General features: G+C 36.0%; 2 protein-coding genes across 3 annotated transcripts in view; one reads left to right on the plus strand and one right to left on the minus strand.

Moving 5' to 3' along the window:
* The first annotated feature begins 261 nt into the window (after nt 1–261).
* LOC306871963 (zinc metalloproteinase-disintegrin-like berythractivase) lies at nt 262–12847 on the plus strand. Its single transcript, XM_079420253.1, has 23 exons — nt 262–368; nt 1328–1406; nt 4075–4163; nt 4247–4320; nt 4513–4591; nt 4677–4753; nt 5671–5866; nt 6134–6196; nt 6545–6616; nt 7282–7451; nt 7659–7740; nt 8164–8294; nt 8422–8599; nt 9142–9231; nt 9826–10021; nt 10126–10228; nt 10322–10478; nt 10627–10707; nt 10941–11031; nt 11123–11231; nt 11313–11394; nt 11510–11596; nt 12156–12847. The coding sequence occupies exons 1-23, from the start codon at nt 348–350 to the stop codon at nt 12183–12185; spliced, it is 2337 nt and encodes a 778-aa protein (XP_079276379.1). The 5' UTR covers nt 262–347; the 3' UTR covers nt 12186–12847.
* Nucleotides 12848–13324: 477 nt separating this feature from the next.
* Nucleotides 13325–23902, minus strand: part of LOC306871964 (serine/threonine-protein phosphatase 2B catalytic subunit gamma isoform-like) — a 35990-nt gene continuing 25412 nt past the window's right edge. Inside the window, exons 7-14 of one of the 2 annotated variants that reach the window (XM_079420254.1) lie at nt 23539–23616; nt 23181–23275; nt 22144–22269; nt 21681–21758; nt 20130–20217; nt 19567–19664; nt 16917–16943; nt 13325–15216 (exon numbers count right to left, since the gene is read on the minus strand). In XM_079420254.1, coding sequence (XP_079276380.1) covers nt 15053–15216; nt 16917–16943; nt 19567–19664; nt 20130–20217; nt 21681–21758; nt 22144–22269; nt 23181–23275; nt 23539–23616 — 754 coding nt within the window. In that variant the 3' untranslated portion in view covers nt 13325–15052. The remainder of the gene's footprint in view (nt 15217–16916; nt 16944–19566; nt 19665–20129; nt 20218–21680; nt 21759–22143; nt 22270–23180; nt 23276–23538; nt 23617–23902) is intronic. The other variant, XM_079420255.1, reaches the window with a different exon arrangement.

A 23902-nucleotide genomic window follows, 5' to 3' on the forward strand; every position in this document is an offset into this window, starting at 1 on the left:
GACACTGCCTGCTTTCTCCAATCCAACAAGCGAACAATGGCTTTGTTGGAGGCGTCAGGAGAAGGCACAATAACTGCACTATTGTCCTTGACTTGACCTTGTGTATTAGAAGAAGAGCAAGAATGCATTTCAGTGGGAGAGGAAATCACAGATGACAGGGCAGGAGTTTCCTATTTTTGGCTCACATTACACATTTTCATGCACTGACATTTAAAAAAAAACCCAAGGCTGAAGAAAAAGAGAAGACAACACAAAATTCACAACACAATCTGACAGTGTCTACAGACAGACACAGTATTAGCAAGTATGAATTTGCAAGTCTTGAATAAAACTTAAAGCCAAACTGCATGAGGAGCAACAAAGTGAAGGTAAGGCAACGTATTTTGCTCATCCTATGGAGGCTCTACACTTTTATGTATCTACAAATGCAGGCAATTTGCTTTCTATATTCATCTGGTAGCATTTTGAGAATTAATTACTGCAAGCAATGTACAGTATATCTATCTTTGTCAGTTTAAGGTGTACTTGAATAAATTATGTAAAAAAAAAATAAAGAGTACATTTTTTTTTTAAATTGCTAATTTTACGTACATGAAAGAAAGTGGTTAGATACTCTGTCTGTTATTAGGATAACATTTTAGGCAAACATTTTTGCAGCACTTGCAGTTTCAGTAAGTAGTACATCTGAGCTAAACCTAATTGCCTGTTTGTAGACTCAAGCTCTTTTAGTTTTCATTTTAGTGTTGCCAAAAGAGATAGTGGCCTTCATGTCTGTCACCGTACATTAGATAAAGTTGAATTTCAATTAGCTTCTAATGTGCATCAAACTATTTGCATTTTACATTTACATATCACTGTAACAACAATCTGGAAAAAGGGAAGGTAGAATCAGATTGTGCTTGAATCATGTGTACAGTGGTGTAAAATAACAGACCTGCTTGACCACCTTACCTCGTTTGTCTGGATGATTCATTTAAAAAAAAAAAAAAACAATTTGACTAGCAAATTTTAAAAAAGGCAAGATTCTCTAGAACACACAAGTAAAGATATTTCCCCAGAGTGATCACTTTTTTTGGAGCAGTTAAATAAGGTCATTGAACACTCAAACATACTTCTATATAGTGTTTGTCAACACTAAGAACAAGTATCACTACGTCAAGGTCTGTCTGTATATTTCCTGCATTCTTTTAACACTCTCAGGGGCGAGTCCAAGTATGTCACTAAACTTGTATACCTCTGTGTCATTTCCTGAAAGTGCATGTGTACAGCCTAAACCACACTTGAACTGAACTATAAATCTTTGTTTAACCAAACGATCCTGCTTCAGTTGTTCTGTACACTGAAAATGGGCAGAAGACATCTGATGTTGTGGATCCTTACTCTGTGTGTTTCACTCAATCCCACAGGTAAGATACTGGATACTGACTGATTAACTTATCTCTGCACTGCTGTGCACTCTTCAGCTGTAATACTGCACTGCGCTTACCAAGTCAAAGAGTTCATGAATTGAAAGAGTGTTCGATTTTAGAATTACAGAACTTATATTGTAAAAGTATGTGAATTTTTATTTGTACAGATCCTTGATCCTTATCTTGATCCTTTATTAAGTCGGGTAAATCATGCAAACGATATACAATGCAGCATTTGCTCTGCAAGATATATATATTTATGTATAACAAATGTTTTATTGTTTATATCATTTTAAAACAGTATTGTTTAACATTATTATTGCATATTTTAGATAATGTTCAAGGAAACATGAAGCAATTAATTCATATGAAATCACTGGTAACACGTTAGATTGTAGTGTCTACATACATGTAAATATAACAAAAGACAACTGAACCAATATCAAAACAGTATAATAAATAGTATTAATACTAAAAAGATTCATTCATGAGCATATTATGTATTAATATTAATATTAATTCAGTACTTAACTATAATATAAACTGTTATCAATTATTTTTGTTTTATTTAATCTCCCTGTCATGTTTTGGTGCATATTAGATTATTTGATAACATGAATGGGCTGCAGAAAGGGTTGCAAAAAAAGAAGAAGAAAAAAAAGAAAAAAGTACAAACTGTCACTGGGGCGTTATCGTTTTTTTTTTTTTTTAATTACAGCTTTGGCCCTTATTTACCCCTAAAGAGTGCATTTAAGTATGTGACTAATATGTACCTTTAACTAATAACTAATATATACCTTCAAATGTACATATTAGTATGGTACATATTTGAACCTTTTGAAAAGGTGGTGCTGCCCCAGTGACAGCTTTCATACATTTTGTACCTTTTTTTTCTGAGAGTGCAGTTAAATGCCTCAGGCTCAATAACAACAGCACTCCCTTTGATTAATGCATTTTCTTTGTATCAGATTTCAGGCAGATTTTGTTATTGCTGATGTTGAAGGTACACCCTAAAATATACCACACTGTAAAAAGTGATAAGTTGACTTAACTTAAAAAAAATTTGGGAAACCCGCTGCCTTAATTTAAGTAAATAAAAAAAAAAAAAAAAAACGTTAAGTGAACTTGACAATTCACTTAACGTATTTTTTTTAAATTATCATTTACTTAATAATTTTAAGGCAACGGGTTTTCTCATCACTGTAAAAAGTGATAAGTTGACTTCACTTAAAAAAACTTAACTTAAAAAAAAATTGTAAAAAAAAAAAGTTAATAATAATTAAAAAAATAAGTTAAGTGAACCTGACAATTCACTTAACTTAATTTTTTATTATTATTATTTACTTGATCATTTTAAGGCAAGGGGTTTCTTCCAATTTTTTTAAGTTAAGTCAACTTATCACTTTTTGGAGTGATTAAATTAAGTCAACTTATCACTTTTTACAGTGCATGCTTATATATTCTTCGCAGAGTCTAATTTGCTAAATTGATGAAACATTTGCTACTGTTGAAACAAGAACATGAGCTACCATTGTTTCGCCCTAATGAACATTAACAAAAAATGTTTTATTAGGGCAGATTTTATTACAGTACACTGTAAAAAATAAGTGCAATTTTAACTGTAAAATTTTGCAAAAACACTACTGAAAAAAAAAAGTTAATAGGTTAACAGTAAGTTCCCGTACTATATACAGGAAAAAAACTGTAAAAGATCTAACCAGACATTTCATGTAATTTTACAGTAAAATCCTGTTCATTGTACAATTTTTACAAGTAAAAAATAACAAATAAATGTATAATGTACAGTCAAAAACTGTAAACTGATATTTCCAGAATTCCCTGCGTGACACTCCACATCCACACGTATTTTATTTATATAATCATATTTTTTAATAGTTATTGTTATCAGTTATGTACATTTTGGCTTTATGTTACATCTTCTGTTGTTTAATGAAGGTTTATTGCCTTAAGTATCATGTGTGTTACCATGATGGTGTTTTGTGTCTGCATGAATGACTCTGTGCACCTTCTATATATTAGAATATACTTCTGATTGTGGTGAAGCTACTTGTGATTCTTCATGTGGCTTTCTCTTTTACCACCTACATTATTATGGTGGTAGTCAGTATGTTAAAGGTACAAAACAGATTTTAATAGCAGTGTGTGTTGTTGAATTTAGTGATTTACATTCAAATTTCCTTGTTTGATTACAGTTTTATTGTAAATTTTACAGTTTTGTTCTGTTAATGTGTTTATAGTTTTTCTGTATTTTTTACTAAATTATTCTGGTAACCACTGCTGCCAAAATTATTTTGTAAAAACTACATATTTTTTTTTTTTACAGTGTAAATCAAACGTGCTTTAAGGAAAAAAAGAAGATCAAGTTTGGACAGAGATTATTGTCTATCAATTTTGCTCATAGCATTAAAATAGACCCCTGTAAATCTGTTGGCAGTTATCACCTAAACCAGCAGGTTCAAGTTTACACTTGTGCTTTCACTAAAAAATGTAGATCAGTTGGAATAGTTCTGACATCTAAAAGTCTACATCTACAGGCGATATAAAAAAAAAAAAAAAAAAAAAAAAACATTACTGTATGTTCGTACTTTATGACTAATCTGTGATTCAGTGTCTATAATTCCCTCTGTTTGTCAATCTGCTATAGTCGGTCACATTCCTAAACTAGATGGAAAAAAGGTGTATGAGATTGTTCGACCAATCAGATTACATGCTCTACAAAAAAGAGACTTAAAGGTGAGTTCTCATCTACCCACCCGTACATTTCATGGTTGAATATTTTAATCTAACTAAATTTGATTTCTTTCCATTCCCTGCAGTCAAGACCTGACACAATGAAATACGCTATAACACTGGGTGGTAGAGACATTGAAATGCACCTCCAGAAAAACGAGTAAGTCTGTCTCCTCAGTTACTCCTTTGTCATCATTTTTGTATATCCACTTGTTGTCATTTAGAAAAGTTCCTCATTGTCAAAGTCGAACATTTGTATGTCATTTTAAAACTACAGTTCCCACATTACATATTGCGATTTGTCCATTAATGAATACGTTGTTACTGATCTGAGAAATGTGTTGGTCAACAGTGGCCTATTGACGAAAGACTATAGCGAAACTTATTACACTGAAGATGGGATGCTTGTTACAACCACACCTGAGGATCTGGTATACTACAACCAGTATTACTAACATATGACATATATAACATATAAGAGTAAGAGATGTATTTATTACTCTTTTTCTTCCACAGGACTTCTGCTATTATCATGGGAAAATAGTCAATGACAGTAAATCATCGGTTAGCATGAGCACCTGCGACGGATTACGGTAGGGAAACACAATTTTAAAAGACGTTTCTTTTGTACTTTTACAATCACATATTAACTGGCTTTAACAGAAGTACACACATGCATCTTTAAAAAGCTTCTTTCTACAACCTCTACTGCTATTACTGTATTAAGTCAGTTTGTTGCCTTAAGCATGTTCTTCACTTTTCTGCAATGAACGGAAGTTACAGCGTGACTTGTGTTTTCTACTTGGATAAATGAGACACACAAATTACACATGGTTTACCAAGCACCCCTGATTAAGGGTGTTTTCACATATAGTTCATTTTAAGAGAACCAAACCCAGTTCACTTAAAGTGAACCAGAAAGGCAACCAGCCGAAAATGACTTCAGTCCTTTTGGTGTTCACAATCTAGTGGATTCAAAAGAGAACCCAGTTCTTTTATTGGTCCTCTTCAGCAACGAAGAGATCTCAGATCCTTTCTTGTTCACACCACAACTTTATAAGAACTCAGACCCCAGCTTTCTTTGCAGCAGTGGTTTTGGGTATTCAAGATGGCGTCTTCACGTTGTCATTCACATGGATGTTGCACGTTTTGAAGCAAATGACAAACAGAGAAAGAGTCAGACAAAGCAGAACTAAAGGAAAGCATCTGAAAAAACGGAAAAGGATAGCAACTAAAAAGAACATTGCTTTTGCATATCATGAAGATATTGAACCACAAACGGACGCACAAACGAACCGTACTCAGACCACCTCATGGTTTGTACACATATACACGGTGAACCGCTCCGAGAGCGTTTGAAAGGGTTAAATGAACTAGGTGTGAAAACACCCTAAGTCACCTCTTGTGCCAATCGCTTTGATTTCACCACTACTCTCTGTAACCAGACCAAAAGTCCCTACAAAAGACATTACAAAAGACATTGTGCCCATTATGTGAATTGTCTTCACAGAGGCTATTTCCAAACAGAGGAGCAGAGGTTTCTGATCGAGCCGTTGTCCGAGGATGGTGATGGTGACCATGCTGTCTCTAAGTACGAAGATGTAAATGAAGAGACCCCTAGAGTGTGTGGAGTCACCAACACTACTTGGGACGAGAGTGAGGAAGGCACTCCTCCACGCATTCTCAAAAGTCGTTCTCGTTCCTCAGTAAGACGGTCTATTCATTTACTTTAGCATTGCAAAAACCAGAAATGTTAAAGTTTCACAAAGATTAACCACATTCATTCGTTGTTCTGCAATGTTATGGTGATGAACGCAATACATTGCAGAAGTCTAAAGTGCAAAAAATGTCCCATATTAACTTAATGTTGCACAGAACATGCACTAAAGCAGGGTAGTTCATATTTTTTCCACTGAAGTAATTATTCTGTTGTCTGTTCTTTATTTTCCATCTATTTGCTTCCTCTTCCTCAGGGGCCAACTTTGTTCCAGCAACAGAAATACATTGAGCTCTTCTTAGTGGCAGACAACAGAGAAGTAAGAGTGGGAATCAATGCACCTTGATGAATAATGCAGCATAACTATTCTAAAAATGATTCACAGATAAAGTTTTTATTTATTTATTTATTTTTGGTGTCTCAGTGACTATCAGATGATATCTGACGTTCTAGTACAAAAAAATCCCTTACTAGGTTAAAGCAGCGCGCGTGGTATTTCGTGCTTGTTCATCATTGTGGTTTTTATAGAATCAAACTGTTTCCAAAATTTGTCATAGTACATTTAAAAACACTGATGTTAACAGATTTCAGAAAGTCTGTCCTAATAGAAGTGTGATTAATTGACGAAATGCTTGGATTCATCATTCAACTTTTTGTTCCCCTTCAGTACAAGAATATGGACAGCGATCTTCAGAAGCTGAGAAAGAGGATATTTGAAATCATCAATTACATCAATAATGTGAGTCACTGAGTCAATAACGCTTATGTTATCAAAAAATTCCAGCATGCCAACATTTATGGATCATACAGGATATTGCAGCAAAGACCTGTGATGAACAAGGATTCTTGAGTCTGTTAATTAATCACATGACTAGATACAGATCTTTGCCATCTGATGAGTGCTGGCTTAGTACTTTAGTTAAAACTATTTATAGTGTCGTTCTAGTACAAAACATGGAGTCCAAAAATCTAAAAACCTGCAATTTAAACTCCATTTAAAAACTTGTTTGAAAAGCGATTTAAAAAAGGAACACAATGGCATGAAATGAGTAAGAAATATTAAAGATTCTGCATTTCTAGGTTCTAGATTTCTATTTCTATGATCAAAATTTTCTATGGCATCCTTGCTTCCACTGAAGCACACAAGATGCAAATCACGCAGGATAACATGGCTCAAAGTTTTCCACAAGCTTGGGATTCAGTGTTAGTGTTTTGCAAGCAAAATACTAATTGTAACACCCGGTTATGAATAGCTTGTTGTACTATGTTGATATTTTAATGATACAATTTGTCATTTAAAAAGGTATCAGAAAAAAAAATATTGCTAATGGTTTCAGACTTTTGGACCCCATTGTTCACAAAATAACATGCAATTTTCTCTTTCACTCTTTTCTTGGTGTGCAGGCATATAAAGAAATCAACACATTTGTTGCTCTGACTGGATTTGAAGTCTGGACAGATAGCGATAAGATAACAGTTTCTCCTATTGCGGGAGTTACCTTGGAAAGCTTTACCAAGTGGAGGAACAGTGATCTTGTCAAAAGACAACAGCACGACAACACCCACCTCCTTAGGTCAGTTTACATGGGGAAAATAAATACAATATAGTTAATCAGATCAGCTCAGAACTTCTCTAATATTTTGTCTGCTCTAAGCTGCTCTACTTTGAAATGGTTTAGGAACTGAAACCGGAAGAAGACAGACTTTAACCACTAACTAAATGCAATCCAGCAAGATCAGTAGAATGTGGATTAAAAATATTTTTTTTGTCTTTCTCTTAGTGCAATCGACCTTGATGGAGCAACTGTGGGGCTAGCTTACATTGGAACTCTGTGTGGAGGTCTTTCAACAGGGATTGTGCAGGTTCTAATATTCGCTCATAACAAGTCACAAACATATTTGGAAAAAATATGTAATGAAACTTGCATGAATTAAAATAAATAAATAATCTGATAGCATCACAATAAAGGAAAGGGATATATGCAGAACTGCAGTATAGAGATAGTTTGGGGGCGTTTTATTAATTCATGAAGTAACATTATGAACAAATACATTTGCATGTTTTTTACATGAAGAGAATAACTTCACGTTAAAGAGGAAATATTTTCTACCACAGCATACTGATGAATCGCGATGGTTTTGACTGTAGTGTATCGCTTATTGTTGCAATGCCTTATTCTTTACTTCATCATAATATTGACTAAATTTGAATGAAAAATCTATGTTTTCATCAATGTTAAGCGTGGACCTATAGTTGAAGTACTAACTGTTTATTCCTCTTCAAAGGATCACAACTCTAAGGCTATAGCAGTGGGGGCTACTTTGGCCCATGAGATGGGGCACAATCTGGGCATGAGTCACGACAGCAGCAACTGCATTTGTTCTGATGGCACTTGCATTATGACAGCTGCTCTCAGGTACTTACTGTGTACTAGTTGAACTTCATTAACTTAGTATTTTTTAACAAATCTGCAATTTATACTGTAATGTTTTATTTTGAAATTTATGGAGAGCCTAAAACAAAAGTTCTCCATATCTCCGCAGCTATTTCATCCCTCAACACTTCAGCAGCTGCAGTACTAATAACTATGTAGACTACCTGAACAACAAAAACTCAGAATGTCTTATGAATATGCCCAAACCAAAAGAACTGATTCAGCCACCTGTATGTGGAAATGGATTTGTGGAAATAGGAGAACAATGTGACTGTGGAACAGTGCAGGTAAGCGGACTAGGGTGTCTTAAATGTCAAATTTATATCAAGTAAATTACTCAAAATACCAAAGTAAAGTACAAAACAAACTTATTTGTTGAAGGGTACTGAAAAATGTAAATTTAGAATCACATGGGCAAGTAAGTCACATTTATATACTACCAGAAGCAAGATAATGTCAAGACATACACAGATAATTCTCAACAGGAATGTTTTCCAGTAGGCTTGTTTTAAGTAGTGTTGTGTTTGGTGTTTATTGTGCCTTTGGGAGGAGATGGGATTGTCAATCTCTCATATATGTTTCTCAGCAAAATAGATGATGGATCGAATGTAATAATTTTGGCCAGAAATCGTGTAGGATGGACCGCATACTTTTACTGGATGTTCATTCATTCATTGTTTGAGATGTAAATGACTTTCCAAGAGCTTTTCTAGATTCTCAGAACTAGTAGTTAAAATACAATTTATTATGTGCTCGGAGGAAACACACATACATGCTAAGATATCTTAAGACATAGGCCTACTCATTGTCTTTATTTTACAACATTTAGGAGTGTACAAACCCATGCTGCAATGCCACCACCTGCAAACTGACAGAGGGCTCACAATGTGCAACAGGGGAATGTTGTGAGAATTGTAAGGTAAGATTCAAAGAGTTGAGGCATTTTGCGGTAACATTCATCAAATCAGAGTATCAAGGTAACACAGCTGCTTTAGTACGCTCTACAATTCATAAATAAACTGCTAAAGAAAGCCCATATATTTGGCAAAATCTTTATCACTAATAATAAATCGCTTTCATGATCAGCCCAAATGTTTTTCTTTGTTTAAATGGAAGATGTGCGACTAAAAGTCTCTGGTTCTTGGAGCACAACAAAAGATTAAAAACGGACTAGGTTTACCACACTGCACTGAAACGGTCTCAAAGTTGCCTCATAGTGGTTTTGATTTCCGCTCTCCTGCATCAGGCAGTGATTGGAGGAAAATGAATCGAGGGGCGTTTCCTCTCATGAATAATGAATAGAATCAAATGACGCTTCTCTGTGGGTTTTCGTACCAATCACATTTCAAACTTTTTAAACCGGATGAAACTAAATATAATCTTAATAAAAATTACATTAAAAATAATGTGTCATTGTTTTCAATAATTTGAAAAATTATTTATTATATGGTTTCATTCATTATAGGCCTACTGGCCTACCAATAACCTGCATGTTTTTCTTCCTCCCCATCAGATCATGTCACCCGCCCATGTGTGTCGTCCAAAAAATAATGAGTGTGATTTGCCCGAGTCATGCACTGGAAAATCAGCCGAGTGTCCTGAAGATGTCTTTACAGTCAATGGACTCCCTTGCAAGAATGGGAAAGGCTATTGCTACAATGGCCTGTGCCCACAGAGAGAGCAGCAGTGCATTAAAATGTGGGGTCCAAGTGAGTACGGTAATATTTTGATGCAACGCAATAATAGTGAAAAATAATTAGTGTTGAGCCCAATATGACTGTGCAAATTTTTCTTTTTATTCAAATAAATAAAGCTGCTGTAGTGGCTCGGGACTCTTGCTACAACCACAACACAAGAGCGGAATACTACGCCTACTGCAAACGCAATGGCGATAAATATATTGGATGCCAAAGACAGTAGGACTTTACATTCATCATTCCATCCATTAATCCCTCCACATATCCCTTCACTGTCTGATCAAACACCAATCTTTTTTTGTCTATCTGCAGAGATGTGATGTGTGGAAAACTGTTCTGTGAAACTGACAATGAAAGTCCCAATTATGGACGGCTAGTAAAATTTCAAAATTGTAAAGCCACATTCTACAGCGATCCTGAAAAAGATTATGGTCAAGTCGACACTGGCACCAAATGTGGGGAAGGACTGGTAAGACTGGTTTCTAGATACATGCCAGTTATTCCCAAACTTCCTTCAATAACAATGAACTCCTTCACTCACCTCTAATAAAAGAAAATTTGTAGGTTTGCTATCAGTAAGCATTATAATTTGCCACTCACGATGTTTGTTTTCTCAGGTTTGTAACCAGAACGAGTGTGTTGACCTAGAAACGGCTTACAAAGCAACAAACTGCTCCGCCAAGTGCAGAGGCCATGCGGTATGACCCAAAATATGCCTTTCTCAAACATTAACTTCTTGTTTCCTCATAAAATTAAACAAATAGATTAGATTAGATACACCTTTATTCATCCCCCATTAGGGAAATTTCCATGTTATGTTTTTTTTTTTTTCAGGTCTATTAACCTAATATTCTTTAATAAATTATACACGCTGTACTTCAGAAGTTTTAACTTGTTTTTAGAAGAATTAACATAAGTGTATATGCTACAGGTTTGTGACCACAGAAAGGAGTGCAGATGTGAAACTGGATGGCTGCCTCCAGATTGTGAAACACCAACAGGAAGTGAAAGTTCTTCGAAAGGTAGTACCACAGATACTGCATTCAAAGTAGCTTCATATTCATTTAGTTTTGAGGATCACGAATAATATTTTTTGCCTCTTTGCATTTCTAGGTGTGATAATAGCCATTGCGGTGGTTGTCTGTGTCCTGATTGGGATACTTCTAATTGGACTGGCCATCTTCTTTTACAAGCGCAGAAAGAGCACGCCACATTCACTCAGGTAAGAGTATAGGAAACCAACACTTAAACACTGGGGGAAGTCAATGAATCGAGTTTATTTAATGCTGCTGTTTCTTAATAGCCATCCAAGGCAGCAGAAAGTTCATGTAGTCAACATCCCTGACTACAGCCATCAGTCGACACCAACTCAGAAGCCATCTCTGGTAACTTGCAGTCACATCTGATGAAATTTCATCTTCTCATTTAACAGCAAACAGTTTACACCCAATGAAATGTGAAAGCGTTATCAGGACTTTGTGATCTCTTGTTTATTCTTAGGGAATAAGGCCTACAGCACCTCCTCCGCCTCCACCCTCTTCAGTTCAATCCAGAGCTGTACATAACGACTACCTAAATGCAAGACAGGTAGCAAAGCTAACTCTACATAATGTGTAATTACTGATGTTTACATCAGTATTTAAAGGAATAGTTAATCAAGCTAAAATGAAAATTCCTAATGTTGTTTTAAACCAATTATGAGTTAATGTCTTCTGTGGAACCCATATGTGCAGAACTTTTTTTTTTTTTTTTAAATAGAACAGAAGTAGATGGATATCAGGGACTGTCAAGGGCCAAAAGCAGTAGTCCGTGTGACTTTTGAAATATTCAATGTCCACTTGAAGAAATGCAATTTTCACTCATAAATTGCTAGTGATATACACATAGTTACACTTTATAGACTGAAAATGTAGCCTTCAAATTTTGCTAAAAAGCCTTGGTCACCATTCAGTGTATTCAATGTTGCTATAAAAACAAGGACGAATTTTGGGTGCACTATACCTTTATGCTTCCAGTATGAGGCTAAGGAAATTTTGTTCAAATGATAAGAGAGACTATATTTGACAAATGTACATGAAAAAAAAGAGAATACATTATAATTTATTTTTCGGAATATTTAGAGCCTTGTTAATTATCTCCCTCGCAGGCCCTTAGACCACCTCCTCCAAGGGTGTGATGTCTAGCACCTGTCAAACCTCAAGAAGTGGAGCCAGCACTTTGGATGGTCAGATACTCCAGACCATGCAGATTGGATATGAGTGTGCTACGAGCCTGAAGCTTAGAAAACCAGCACAACTAAATTAATTTTCTAGTGTAAAAGATTGTCCTTGAGCGGCATGATGAATTTGAAGTCGTTTTGTTTTTAACTCAAAATTAGATTTTTAAATTTCACTTTAATTTATTTATTTGTACAGTCTGTTCCTGTATAATTGAGCCTGCCTTCTGTATAGTAATGATTTTTATGATTTTCAGTCAGCAAAAATAGCTGACTCCCTTTCACAGAAAGCTCACATTATAAAGCTGATTATTCCTAAAGTTTATAACATTTCACAACCCCTCTGTAAAGTCACTACCTCTTCTAGATGTGATTCTGTTCTAGTTTTTCATTGCAATATAAACAATTTATTTTTTTACGCTTAAAAATGGCTTTTAAATGCTGTAAATAATTAACATTTTTGTGGTTACTTTTTAGTTTTATATTAATGAAAACATTTTTTTTGTAAAATGCAATGAGAATGTATGACTGAAATATATTTGCATGTTGAACCACTTTCAGATTATTGTTTTTTAAACCAACTGATTAAAAATCAAGAAAATATGACCAAACATGAGGTCCACAGTATTTCAGTTTTTATTTGTCGTCTTAACTGATACATCTACATATCAAGAAATGTATGGTGGCCTCGCGTTACAAGTACTTGATAAAATGGTTGTTCAATTAAATCCCCATATTGTATTTTTAATGATGCTATAATTGTGCATAAACAACATTTTTACACATTCCCACAGATGTGTTTCAGGGACTTCATTGAGTCTCTGAGTCTGTGGAGGCCTAATACTCAACATTTCATCTCTTGAATGCAAACAGAAACTCAGGAAACTTCCTCATCCTTCCGTTAGAAGTTCACGGTGCCAGCTCACACTCTGTTAAACCATTCAAGGAAAACAGTAGAACTGATCTCAGATCAGATTGGTATTATTTGAAATACATGCAAATAAATGTAGCAAATGTTCCCTTTTAGAGTCCACAGACATACTGCACTGATTTGATCCTGCTAAACACACATGCACACTTTAGATAATGCTGTATGTTGGAAGGTTGCACTGGAATCACATATTTATTTGTCATAAAAGCTGAATTCATACACCTAAAAATGAGCACAACATATCGGTCATACCATTCGATTTTGGAAAGAAACAAAATTCCTCATGTGAAGAACCGGTCCTGTATTTAAATAAAAAATAAAAGTGAAAAACTTGGCCTAAATAAAAGACAAAAAACATTTTACAAAATTAACTGTTGTCTAAAATGTACATTTCAAATGCTTCCAGAAAATGGGGTGGGTTGCTCATGTGCATAGCATCAAGACATTCAACACCATCGCAAACTCATGATTAAACTTGCTTTAAAACCAGATGAACTTGCTGCTCCTGTTCAAATGAATAAAAATGTGCATTAAAAGGCTTAATGCTCTTCCTCTGTAGTCTCTTGAAGTTTTGTATCTCAACAGTAGGTGGGGACATACCACAACATTCCCTAAACCAGTTAAAACAAGCAGCCATGTAATAAAAAACCTTACCACAATACCTCACATAGTGTTACAGATCAAACCACCAAGTCAGTTTGTGACACGTTTACCAAGCTCAGCATGCTTTGCTAATGTCTCGAGCACGAACTGGATGAAATCAATAGTCTGCACGAGCAAAAGCTGAATACTTTGCATTAAGTGATACCTGGAGGACATTCTTTAAAGAGAGGATATTCAATATTACATGTAGGTGTTCTCTATTTACAATGACTTGCGTTTAGTGCAATATTCCTCATTACCTCCCTATCATACCAGCTCTGGCAGCGAACTCATCACAGCACAAAAAAAAAAGACTTTGGCTTTTGAGTCGATCGAAGCAACTTCACACGTCCCACATTGGCTGTTACAAGTTACAAGCTTATAGGCATACTAACGGATTTCACTGTATATATTAACAAATAAAACTGGTTGGGTGCATGCCAATCTCATCTATCATCTTTTTCAAGAAACAGCAAAAAGAGAAGTTTGGCAGAAAGAAAGACTGTCAAACGATATTTCTAAAGAGACTGAAATAGCTTCAAGTACAGATGCAGAAGTAAGATTATGATGCTTTCATAAGACATGCTTTGTTTTAGAATCAAGCAACTTCTGTTTAAATCAATGTTATGGCTGCTTGCATGTGATGTGTCATCTGGCTGTATTCGGACAAAAATGCTTGTTTTTCCAAGTAGAAATAGACACATGGAACCCAAAGCAGCTAATATTTTCATCTCACTTGAAACTGAATAATATTAAGATATAAAATATTTTTCAATCAACCTACAGTTTAACTTATTTCCCTTAGGTTTTTTTTTTGTCTTTATAAAACCCTTACAGACATGCTTCTTGATAACATACATCAGTATATTCAGTCAAACCATCCCTTGCGACATAATGTTATAAAACGGATGAACTAGATCTCCTGATCTGTGCAGCATCTTAAACCCACATCTCTGCTCTCAAGTTACAAAACTGTAGTTTAAAGGTTGACACATTGTGACTGTATACCTGTTTTTGCACACTTTCAAATGTTCACTCATTTTAAAATGTTACTATCAAGTACATCTAATACAATTCATTTAATAAATAAAATCTCATGTTTGTAAGTGATTTCTCTCTCTGTCTGTGGAATGATACCTCTCCACATCCCAGGCCCTCCTCTGCAGGATGCGGCAGCTGAGGGGTCTGTCTTGTGGAGAACGTAGCAGAGAAAGAGACAATGCTATGGAGGAGAGGAAAAGTGCAAAATCTCCCCTTACACATTCCCGTCAGTGCCGTTTTTCTCGTTGGCAGCGTTAACTGTGGTACCGTCAGGTTGCTGGCCGTCCTTGCGAGGAGGCATCCGTTCGTTTATTCGGTCCAGGCCACGAGCTTCTTCGAAGTTGCGGATTTTCCGTGTAGGAGAGAAGCCTTGGATGGCTACCGGGGAAAAAGGAAAAAGAAAAGGAAAATGAGGTCGAGAAAAAAAACAACATTTTGAGACCATTAATAAACGGTGTGGCATTTACTGAAATAAGTTTACCTTTGGGCATTTGCAGTGATCAAAAAGCCTATTCATTGAATGATTTAACCATGAAGGAAATGCAATTGTGGCGCTTTTTAAAATGGAATAAATTAATAAAATCAAACATTCACATCACATGATACACAACACCAAATTTTTGCCTCATGTCATGCGGTGTACACTACAGTTCAAAGGGGTGGGACTAGTAAGAGTTTTTAATATGTTTAAGTATCTTGTGCTCACCAAGGCTGCATTTATTGATTAAAAACATAGCAAAACACTAATATAGTGAAATATTATTCATATACAACTTAAAATAACTATAATTGTATTATGTTAAAATGTAATTCATTGATGTAAAGCTGAATTATTAATGTTTTGGTGGAAACTGTATTTTTTTAATAAATAGAAAGTTCAAAAGTACAGCATTTATTTGAAAAAGAAATCTTTATTAATGTCTTTACTGAAATAAATGTCTGATGCAGATCAATTTAAAGCATCTTTGCTGAGTTAAAAAAAAAAATCTTACTGATCCCAAACTTTTCAACAGTAGTGTACAGTATGTCCGGTAAATTAGTATAAATAATAATATAATTTTTTTTTTAAAAACCCGACCGTACAAATCAAACGGTGGTCTACAGAAACAGGAAGTGTAAAATGGTGGTAACAAGTAACAACTGTAACTTGCAATTTTACAATTATAAGATGCAGTAAAATATAGCATAAAATGTACACAAATATCAGAATATATAAATGCTCAGAACAAGTATTTAACCAAACAACATGCACAAACAGGAAAGCTGATTCTTGCACAACAGGCTTATTACGTCCTATGGCATTTCTGAAAACACCAGGCAACTGCCAAGGTGAATCATGACTGTTTCCAATTGACAGAGCAAACACAAGACGCCCATTCACCACCAGTAAAAATGGAGATGCAGCTGAACTTAGAAATCAGGTCAGCAACTCGAGTGTCTTGCTCTGGCACACTTAACATTTCATGCCAGAGCGTTTGTTTGTGTTTGCACAATGGCTTAGAGCCTCTGTGCATTACAGCAGCGGGGAAGAGGCCTCGGGCAAAAGTATTACGCATGCACGGGAACAGACAGTCTTAGGAGCGCAGAGTCGTAACGAGATTAGAATCTGAAAATGCTTGGCGGAGGAAGGCCTTGGCCTCTCCACCAATCGCATGGCAGCATGGGAATTAGTACGCTCTAGCCAGTGCCCAGGACTAACCAGCAAACTCCTCCGGTCAACAGGCAACAGCTAATTACTGAGGTGAAGCAGAGCCTCGTTCCCTCACTGCATGGATGCTTTCAAGTGTCCGCATCCATCATTTATCATAAAAAAATTATAATAATCGGCCCAGAATCATTTCAGGCTCTTTTGTAAAATCTGCATCTCATAAGGGAAAGAAATGCCTTTATGAAACGTGAACTGCTGCATTCAATTCAATTGGTTCGTGCAAGAATACAGATTTTCCAAGATTTGTTTGAGATACGCACACACACACATACACACAAACGCTGAGGTAAACGGCAAGGCACGAAAAGACACAAAGGGGAAGAAAGCACAGCATTTAGGGGCAGGATATGACACAATACTGCCAGCGTACCTCGACCCTCCTTTGCTTCTACGGTGGCTGTATTAGCAAGCGCAGCAGGAAGTAGCCCAAAATGAATGGAGAGAGAGGTTATATCAGTGTGATTACATTACACCCCAAGAATATTAACCTCACACACCACAGCAATGCAGTCATATTAGTAGAAAATTAAAGAATCCAACAGTAATATAAATGGTGCACAAAAGCAGTTAGTGAGGAAAAAAGCAATTAGTTCTTTGCAGCCATAGTGATTGTTTGGCCATAAAAACCCTAAAAAAAAAAAAAAACCATAAAAAATATATATTATATATATATATATATATATATATATATATATATATATATATATATATATATATATATATATATATATATATATATATATACATACATACATATGTGTGTGTATACATACATACATACATACACACACACACACACACACACATATACGTATACATGTGTGTATGTATACATACATACATAGCTGAAGTTCAAACCGAGCATCAGAATGGGGAAGAAAGGGGATTTAAGTGACTTTGAACGTGGAATGGTTGTTGGTGCCAGACGGGCTGGTCTGAGTATTTCAAAAACTGCTGATCTACTGGGATTTTCACGCACAACCAACTCTACAGTTTACAGAGAATGGTCCGAAAAAGACAAAATATCCAGTGAGCGGCAGTTGTGTGGACGAAAATGCCTTGTTGATGTCAGAGGTCAGAGGAGAATGGGCAGACTGGTTAGAGAAGATAGAAAGGCAACAGTAACTCAAATAACCACTCATTACAACCAAGGTATGCAGAATACCATCTCTGAACGCACAACACATTGAACCCTGAAGCAGATGGGCTACAGCAGCAGAAGATCACACCGGGTGCCACTCCTGTCAGCTAAGAACAGGAAACGGAGGCTACAATTCGCACAGGCTCACCAAAATTGGACAATAGAAGATTGGAAAAACGTTGCCTGGTCTGATGAGTCTCAATTTCTCCAGCGACATTCAGATGGAAGGGTCAGAATTTGGCGTAAAGAACATGAAAGCATGGATCCATCCTGCCTTGTCTCAACAGTTCAGGCTGGTGGTGGTGTAATGGTGTGGGGGATATTTTCTTGGGACACTTTGGGCCCCTTATTACCAATTGAGCATTGTTTAAACGCCACAGCCTATCTGAGTATTGCTGCTTACCATGTCCATCTCTTTATGACTACAGTGTACCCATCTTCTGATGGATACTTCCAGCAAGATAACGCACCATGTCACAAAGCTTAAATAATCTCAGACTGGTTTCTTGAACATGAAAATGAGTTCACTTTACTCAAATGGCCTCCACAGTCACCAGATCTCAATCCAATAGAGATTCGCATCATGGATGTGCAGCCGACAAATCTGCAGCAACTGCGTGATGCTATCATGTCAATATGGACCAAAATCTCTGAGGAATGTACATATAGAGATCTTGAATAAAAAGTATTATTTATATTAAATATCTATTTTGAATTGATCTCTGATTTGGGGAATTCTACAGGCAAGAAATTTAGCCAGACACAACTAATCTATGCTGTAAAGGGCTGATGTGAGAGGATGGTAGTCAGAATACCAAGCCATCTCCTGATATATTATTGTCAGACTGCATGGTTATAGCTGGAAATGTCCTATTGTCCTAAGGTCTTCTAGTGAGATGAGGCCAACAGCTTCTTAGTTTCTTTAATATCCCTCTCTGTTCTGCAGGTCTGGCTAGCTTGATGTCTGACCCACACAGACAATGAAGCCACCCTCTTAAAGGTCACTGCATTTTCTATATGTACTTCAAACAGTGACCTCCACCCACTGTCTCCCTCTGATTTCCCTCTCTCACTCCATCACTACTCACTTGCACAAAGTTCCCTACACTACCGGCCTTTAATGACCTTTAGTCCTGGACACCTCGCCAACATATTTGTCAACTCCGAGTGGAGAGGTCAATCCAGAGAGTTATGATGTTGCTCTCATGACAATCAGCCTCTGATTGGTTCTCTGAGTTCTCAGAGTCTCTGTAGTGCAGGTGGCTAAATCACACGGCTTAATGTGAGCCTACAGGGAAGGGCTTTACACAGCACACAGGCAAATAATCAGTGTAAACATTGCATTAGTTCATAGGTGGACAACAGGATATAACAGGTGTTCATAGTGCAGAAAAAAAGGCTTGACTGTGTTTGTATAATTGTGATAATAATACAATATTGAATTATTTTTACATTAAGACATTGAGACATTATTTTCCTGACAAAAAATATTGTGTGTGCGTGTATATATATATATATATATATATATATATATATACACACGCACACACAATATTTTTCAGTCTGATTTTTTAAATTAACTTGTGAAAGCTTGTGAAACGGCAAGGTCATGGGTTCGATTCCCAGGGAAAGCAAAAGCTGATAAAAAAAAAAAAATAAAAAAAAAATGTAAAAAATAATAAATGTAAATGTCTCGCATGCCAAAGCTCATTCTAGCTGCTGCATGCTGGTACTTTCTGCTTTTGTAAGAGGGTGATGAGAGCAGCGCTGTGTCACATGTGGCGATGATGATTCACTACGACTTCCGGGTTGGATGCGAGAGGTCTGCAAACCCACTTCACTAACCTACCATTATAAAACCACAAACATGTTCACTTACCATTCTGTAAGGTCTGCTTGCCTCCAGACAACACTCCTAGAGGTAGCGTTCCGGTTGGGGTGAGCCCTTTTAGGGTCAGTACACTCTCGCTCTCTTCCCTGAGGCATAACACACACACACACACATAGTATTAGGGTTGCGTTCAAAGAGCTAAACGGCACATAATCAATTAGGGTGGGGTAGGGGAAAAAAAGAGGAAATATATGATCATTTGAAACTTTGCTGCAGCGCCAACCTAATCTGAATACTGCTCAGAAAACCAAAAGATAAAAGACTTCAAGATGTCCTCTGTTCCTCCATTATCTATGGCATTGTTCATCTGGAATAATGTCTAATATAATTAAACTGCTATTCCGCATGATGACTCACTGATGCCAGCTCATTAATCCTAATGGAGGAAAAGTGTGCGCGCGTGTGGCATTAAAACAAAACTTCACTGCACAAGGAAATTTTTCCTGCTCTTTATACAAACTCTTTTTTTTTATTTTTGATGACTGTAATTATCTCCCAAGCAGCACAGTGAATACACACACACACACATATATAACTGCATGCAGACTGACCTGAGAACGGAAAAGACTCTGGCCATTTTCCCAATGGCACGGATCTTATTTCTGATCACCTCCTTACGAACAGCTGGAACTCCACCTTCTTCAAAACACAACAAAAAAATCAGCATCAAACACCATCACCCCATATGACCTCTGACACCCAAACCAGCTAAGGAGAGGGAACCAAAAATGTGGAGATGCTGAGAATCAGACAGCCTGAACAATAACGGTTTATTTTGAAAATTATGACAACTGAATTTTGAACTGCATTTGAAACGGTTACTCTTCATCAACTTAATACAGCTAAAATAATAATAATATCATAAATAAATAACAAAAAAACATTAACATTTACTGAATTAAAAAAAAGATTATTATTAGAATTTTATGATACAAGTAATATATTTCTGTTGCTATGTCTTCCGTTTTCTGTTAAATTGCTTGGTTTTACTCAGTACGCTGGAAAATGCTATGCAAAAAAAGACTTTGCGACAGACATATACCGTATTACTACTACTACTACTACTACTACTACTACTAATAATAATAGACAATAATAATGAATAATAAGAAAGCTACTTTGGATAAAAGTATTTGCTAAATGCATAAGTTTAACAACAATAATAATTATTATGATTATTATTATACATTATCACAATTTATTTAATTTTAAATTGCTTAATATTTATTAAGCAATTCTATAATATTTCATATAATAAAACATTATTACATTATTATATAACATTACATTATTACCACTATTACTAATTATTATTCAATTGCTTAATATTTATTATTTTAGCTTTTATTAATCAGAAAACTGTGCTTCACTGTGTAGTTGATAATTTAATATATTTTTCATTGTAAATATCGGGAAAGTGCTGTCATCACCACCATTTTTAAAACCCAAAAGTTGCATTATTAGATTTGTATAATAACTTGCATTGGTCTAAACGGTTTGAAATTACTCAAATGAGAGAATAAGGTGAGCCTGAAGAGCTTCAGAGAGCATTTTGTAAGCCTTGCGTGGGCTTGAGAGTATTTGCAGAAGAGTGTCACGCCTTTGCTCTAATTATTTAAGCAGCTCTGTTTCCTGTTCAATAATTACACAAGGCAAAACCACAATCCTACATAGCCTATCCATTGCATTGAACTGTTTTCTATTCTAATATATTTTTAGTTTAAATTGCAATAATATTTCACAATACTACTGTGCACCATCATGTGAATTCTACTCTCCACAACAGACTGTCTAAGCAGGAAGTATCATGGGGCAGCATAAGCAGACATAAGACCTCCAGGGAAAGCATCTTGGACAGCTAGAATGACAGTTGGACACTTCTGAGGACCTGCTGTCTATGCTGATGATGACCAGACAAACATACGCTTACACACGCGCACGCACGCACACACACTCTCTTCACATTCAAGCTGTTCTGCATTAAATTCACTGAACAAATTCATGTCACTGAACATGAAGCAAGAGGAAATCAGCATATAAATCAGTTGTCAGCTTACCAAACTAATTAATATCAATAGTATAATACATGAGAACACCCTTACCTTCACATAAGTCGTCTCCCTCTGACATGAGTTCATCGTCAGAGCAGATGTTCAGTACATTCACTAACATCTCAGTCACTGTAAAAAGTAAAACTTCAAAGTTAGATTTGCAATATAAGCTGCTATTTTACATGATATCAATGTAGTTCTTTATTCAGTGGTCCAATGCTCCTAGTTTAACCAAAATACAAATGCCTTACAGCCATGTAAAGATTTGAAAGACACAGCAAGTCTCAAATGCTTTTGTAAAAGGTGCCCTTGAATACACTGGCACAAATAGAATTTCGTTAATATGACGTTTCAGGTTTGAGTTTTTCTGTATTCTTCCCACTGAGAGGACACAGTCAGCCACCAAAGACACGTCATCAGCAAGGTCATTCTTGCCTCTCCTCCACATGGCCTGTAAAAAATACTAACAGCCATCTAAGTCTAAAAATTACAACCCTCGTGTGTGGACACTTACCTTTCTCGCCCACAAAGGGCAGCGACCATGTAAACACATCCATGAAGTTGGGCAACCAGTATGGGTGAGGAGAGCAGTTGAACTGTCTAATGTTCATGACATTGTTTTCATATTTCAATACAGCCGCTGAGGAGGAAAAACAAGGGGAGATGTCATGCACATTCATGAAAACCAACAAAACAAAACAGAAACGCAACCTGACCACACAGGTTCACAAACAGTCATCCAATACTTTGCCATTATAGATTTCTAGACACTTTAGAGTCAGTATATGGTAATAATTATGGTTTGCAGGGTATCTTTTTTCTTTGCACAGCTGGCGATTGTTACATTATCATTCAACAGTCCAAATTAGAGACTCCAACAATAAATATGTAACCCTGGACCACAAAACCAGTCTTAAGTCGCTGGGGTATGTTTGTAGCAATAGCCAAAAATACATTGTATGGGTCAAAATGATTGATTTTTATTGTATGCCAAAAATCATTAGGATATTAAGTAAAGATCATGTTCCATGAAGATATTTTGTAAATTTCTTACTGTAAATATATCAAAACTTCATTTTTGATTAGTAATATGCATTGCTAAGAACTTCATTTGGACAACTTTAAAGGCGATTTTCTCAATATTTCGATTTTTTTGCACCCTCAGATTCCAGATTTTCAAATAGTTGCATCTGGTTTGTATCCTAACAAACCATACATCAATGGAAAGCTAATTTATTCAGCTTTCATACAATGTATAAATCTCAATTTCGTAAAATTGACACTTAAGACTGGTTTTGTGGTCCAGGGTCGCATGTATGAAATCAGAAGTCTATTGTAAATGATTTAAGTAAAGAAAGAAAAACTCATTCTTGTTAGCTGAGAATGTGGTACTGCTAAGTTGATTGTGAATTCAGTTACGCCACTCGTAATGCTTTATCAACAGGCTGCGATTTAAGTTTCCAAAGTAATAATGACGTTAGGTTTTTTCTTTTTTAGGGTCTGAGAACAGTTTAAGAACACACCAACATACTTTAAGATAAACTAACATACCTTTGTTGTTATAGACATCTAGGTAATTTGGTGCTGAGAAAATGGTAATTAATGAAGGGAAGCCTGTTGTTTGACTTTTTCTATACATCCTGTATCTGAAACAGAGAAACACACAAAATCTGTACATTAGCTCAGCATGCCAACAAGGCATCTGGTATAGATCAATAAAGCGCTCTCTGTCACTGTTAGATAATGTACTCAGTGAGTAATGATACAATGATCCACGGTTGCAGATCGTAAATATTTGTTTAACTGGCAGACACAGTAGGACCACAATGACATCACAAGATTAAACTAGCAAAAGCACAATTTAGCTTTTTCAATCTCACTATCATGAAACATCATAATCAATACTTACCCTGCATCTTGTGCTTCATGTGCTCTGATTACTGACAACAGGTTGTTGTTTGTCAGAAAGTCACAAACTGCTGCATAACTGTCAAACAAGAGAAAGACAAACTTCTGAGAATCTCATAATGAAAGACCGCAAGCAATTTTTCAGCCCTGTAAACAGCTCAGCCCCTCTTGCTCATACTGAACCAAGCACGGGTCAATGTACTGGATGGTTCTGAATACAGCCCTCTGGGGTTCTCTTTAAGTCCACTCGGTCTCGGTACAGTAAACTCTCAAGCTATAAGACCACCACCTGCATTTTGTTAACATTCACTTGGCGTGGTACAAACAAATGCCAGCTGGACAAGCAAACAGTGAACAAGCACACT

Source organism: Barbus barbus (genome assembly GCF_936440315.1).
Source record: "Barbus barbus genome assembly, chromosome: 6".
Classification (NCBI taxonomy): domain Eukaryota; kingdom Metazoa; phylum Chordata; class Actinopteri; order Cypriniformes; family Cyprinidae; genus Barbus; species Barbus barbus.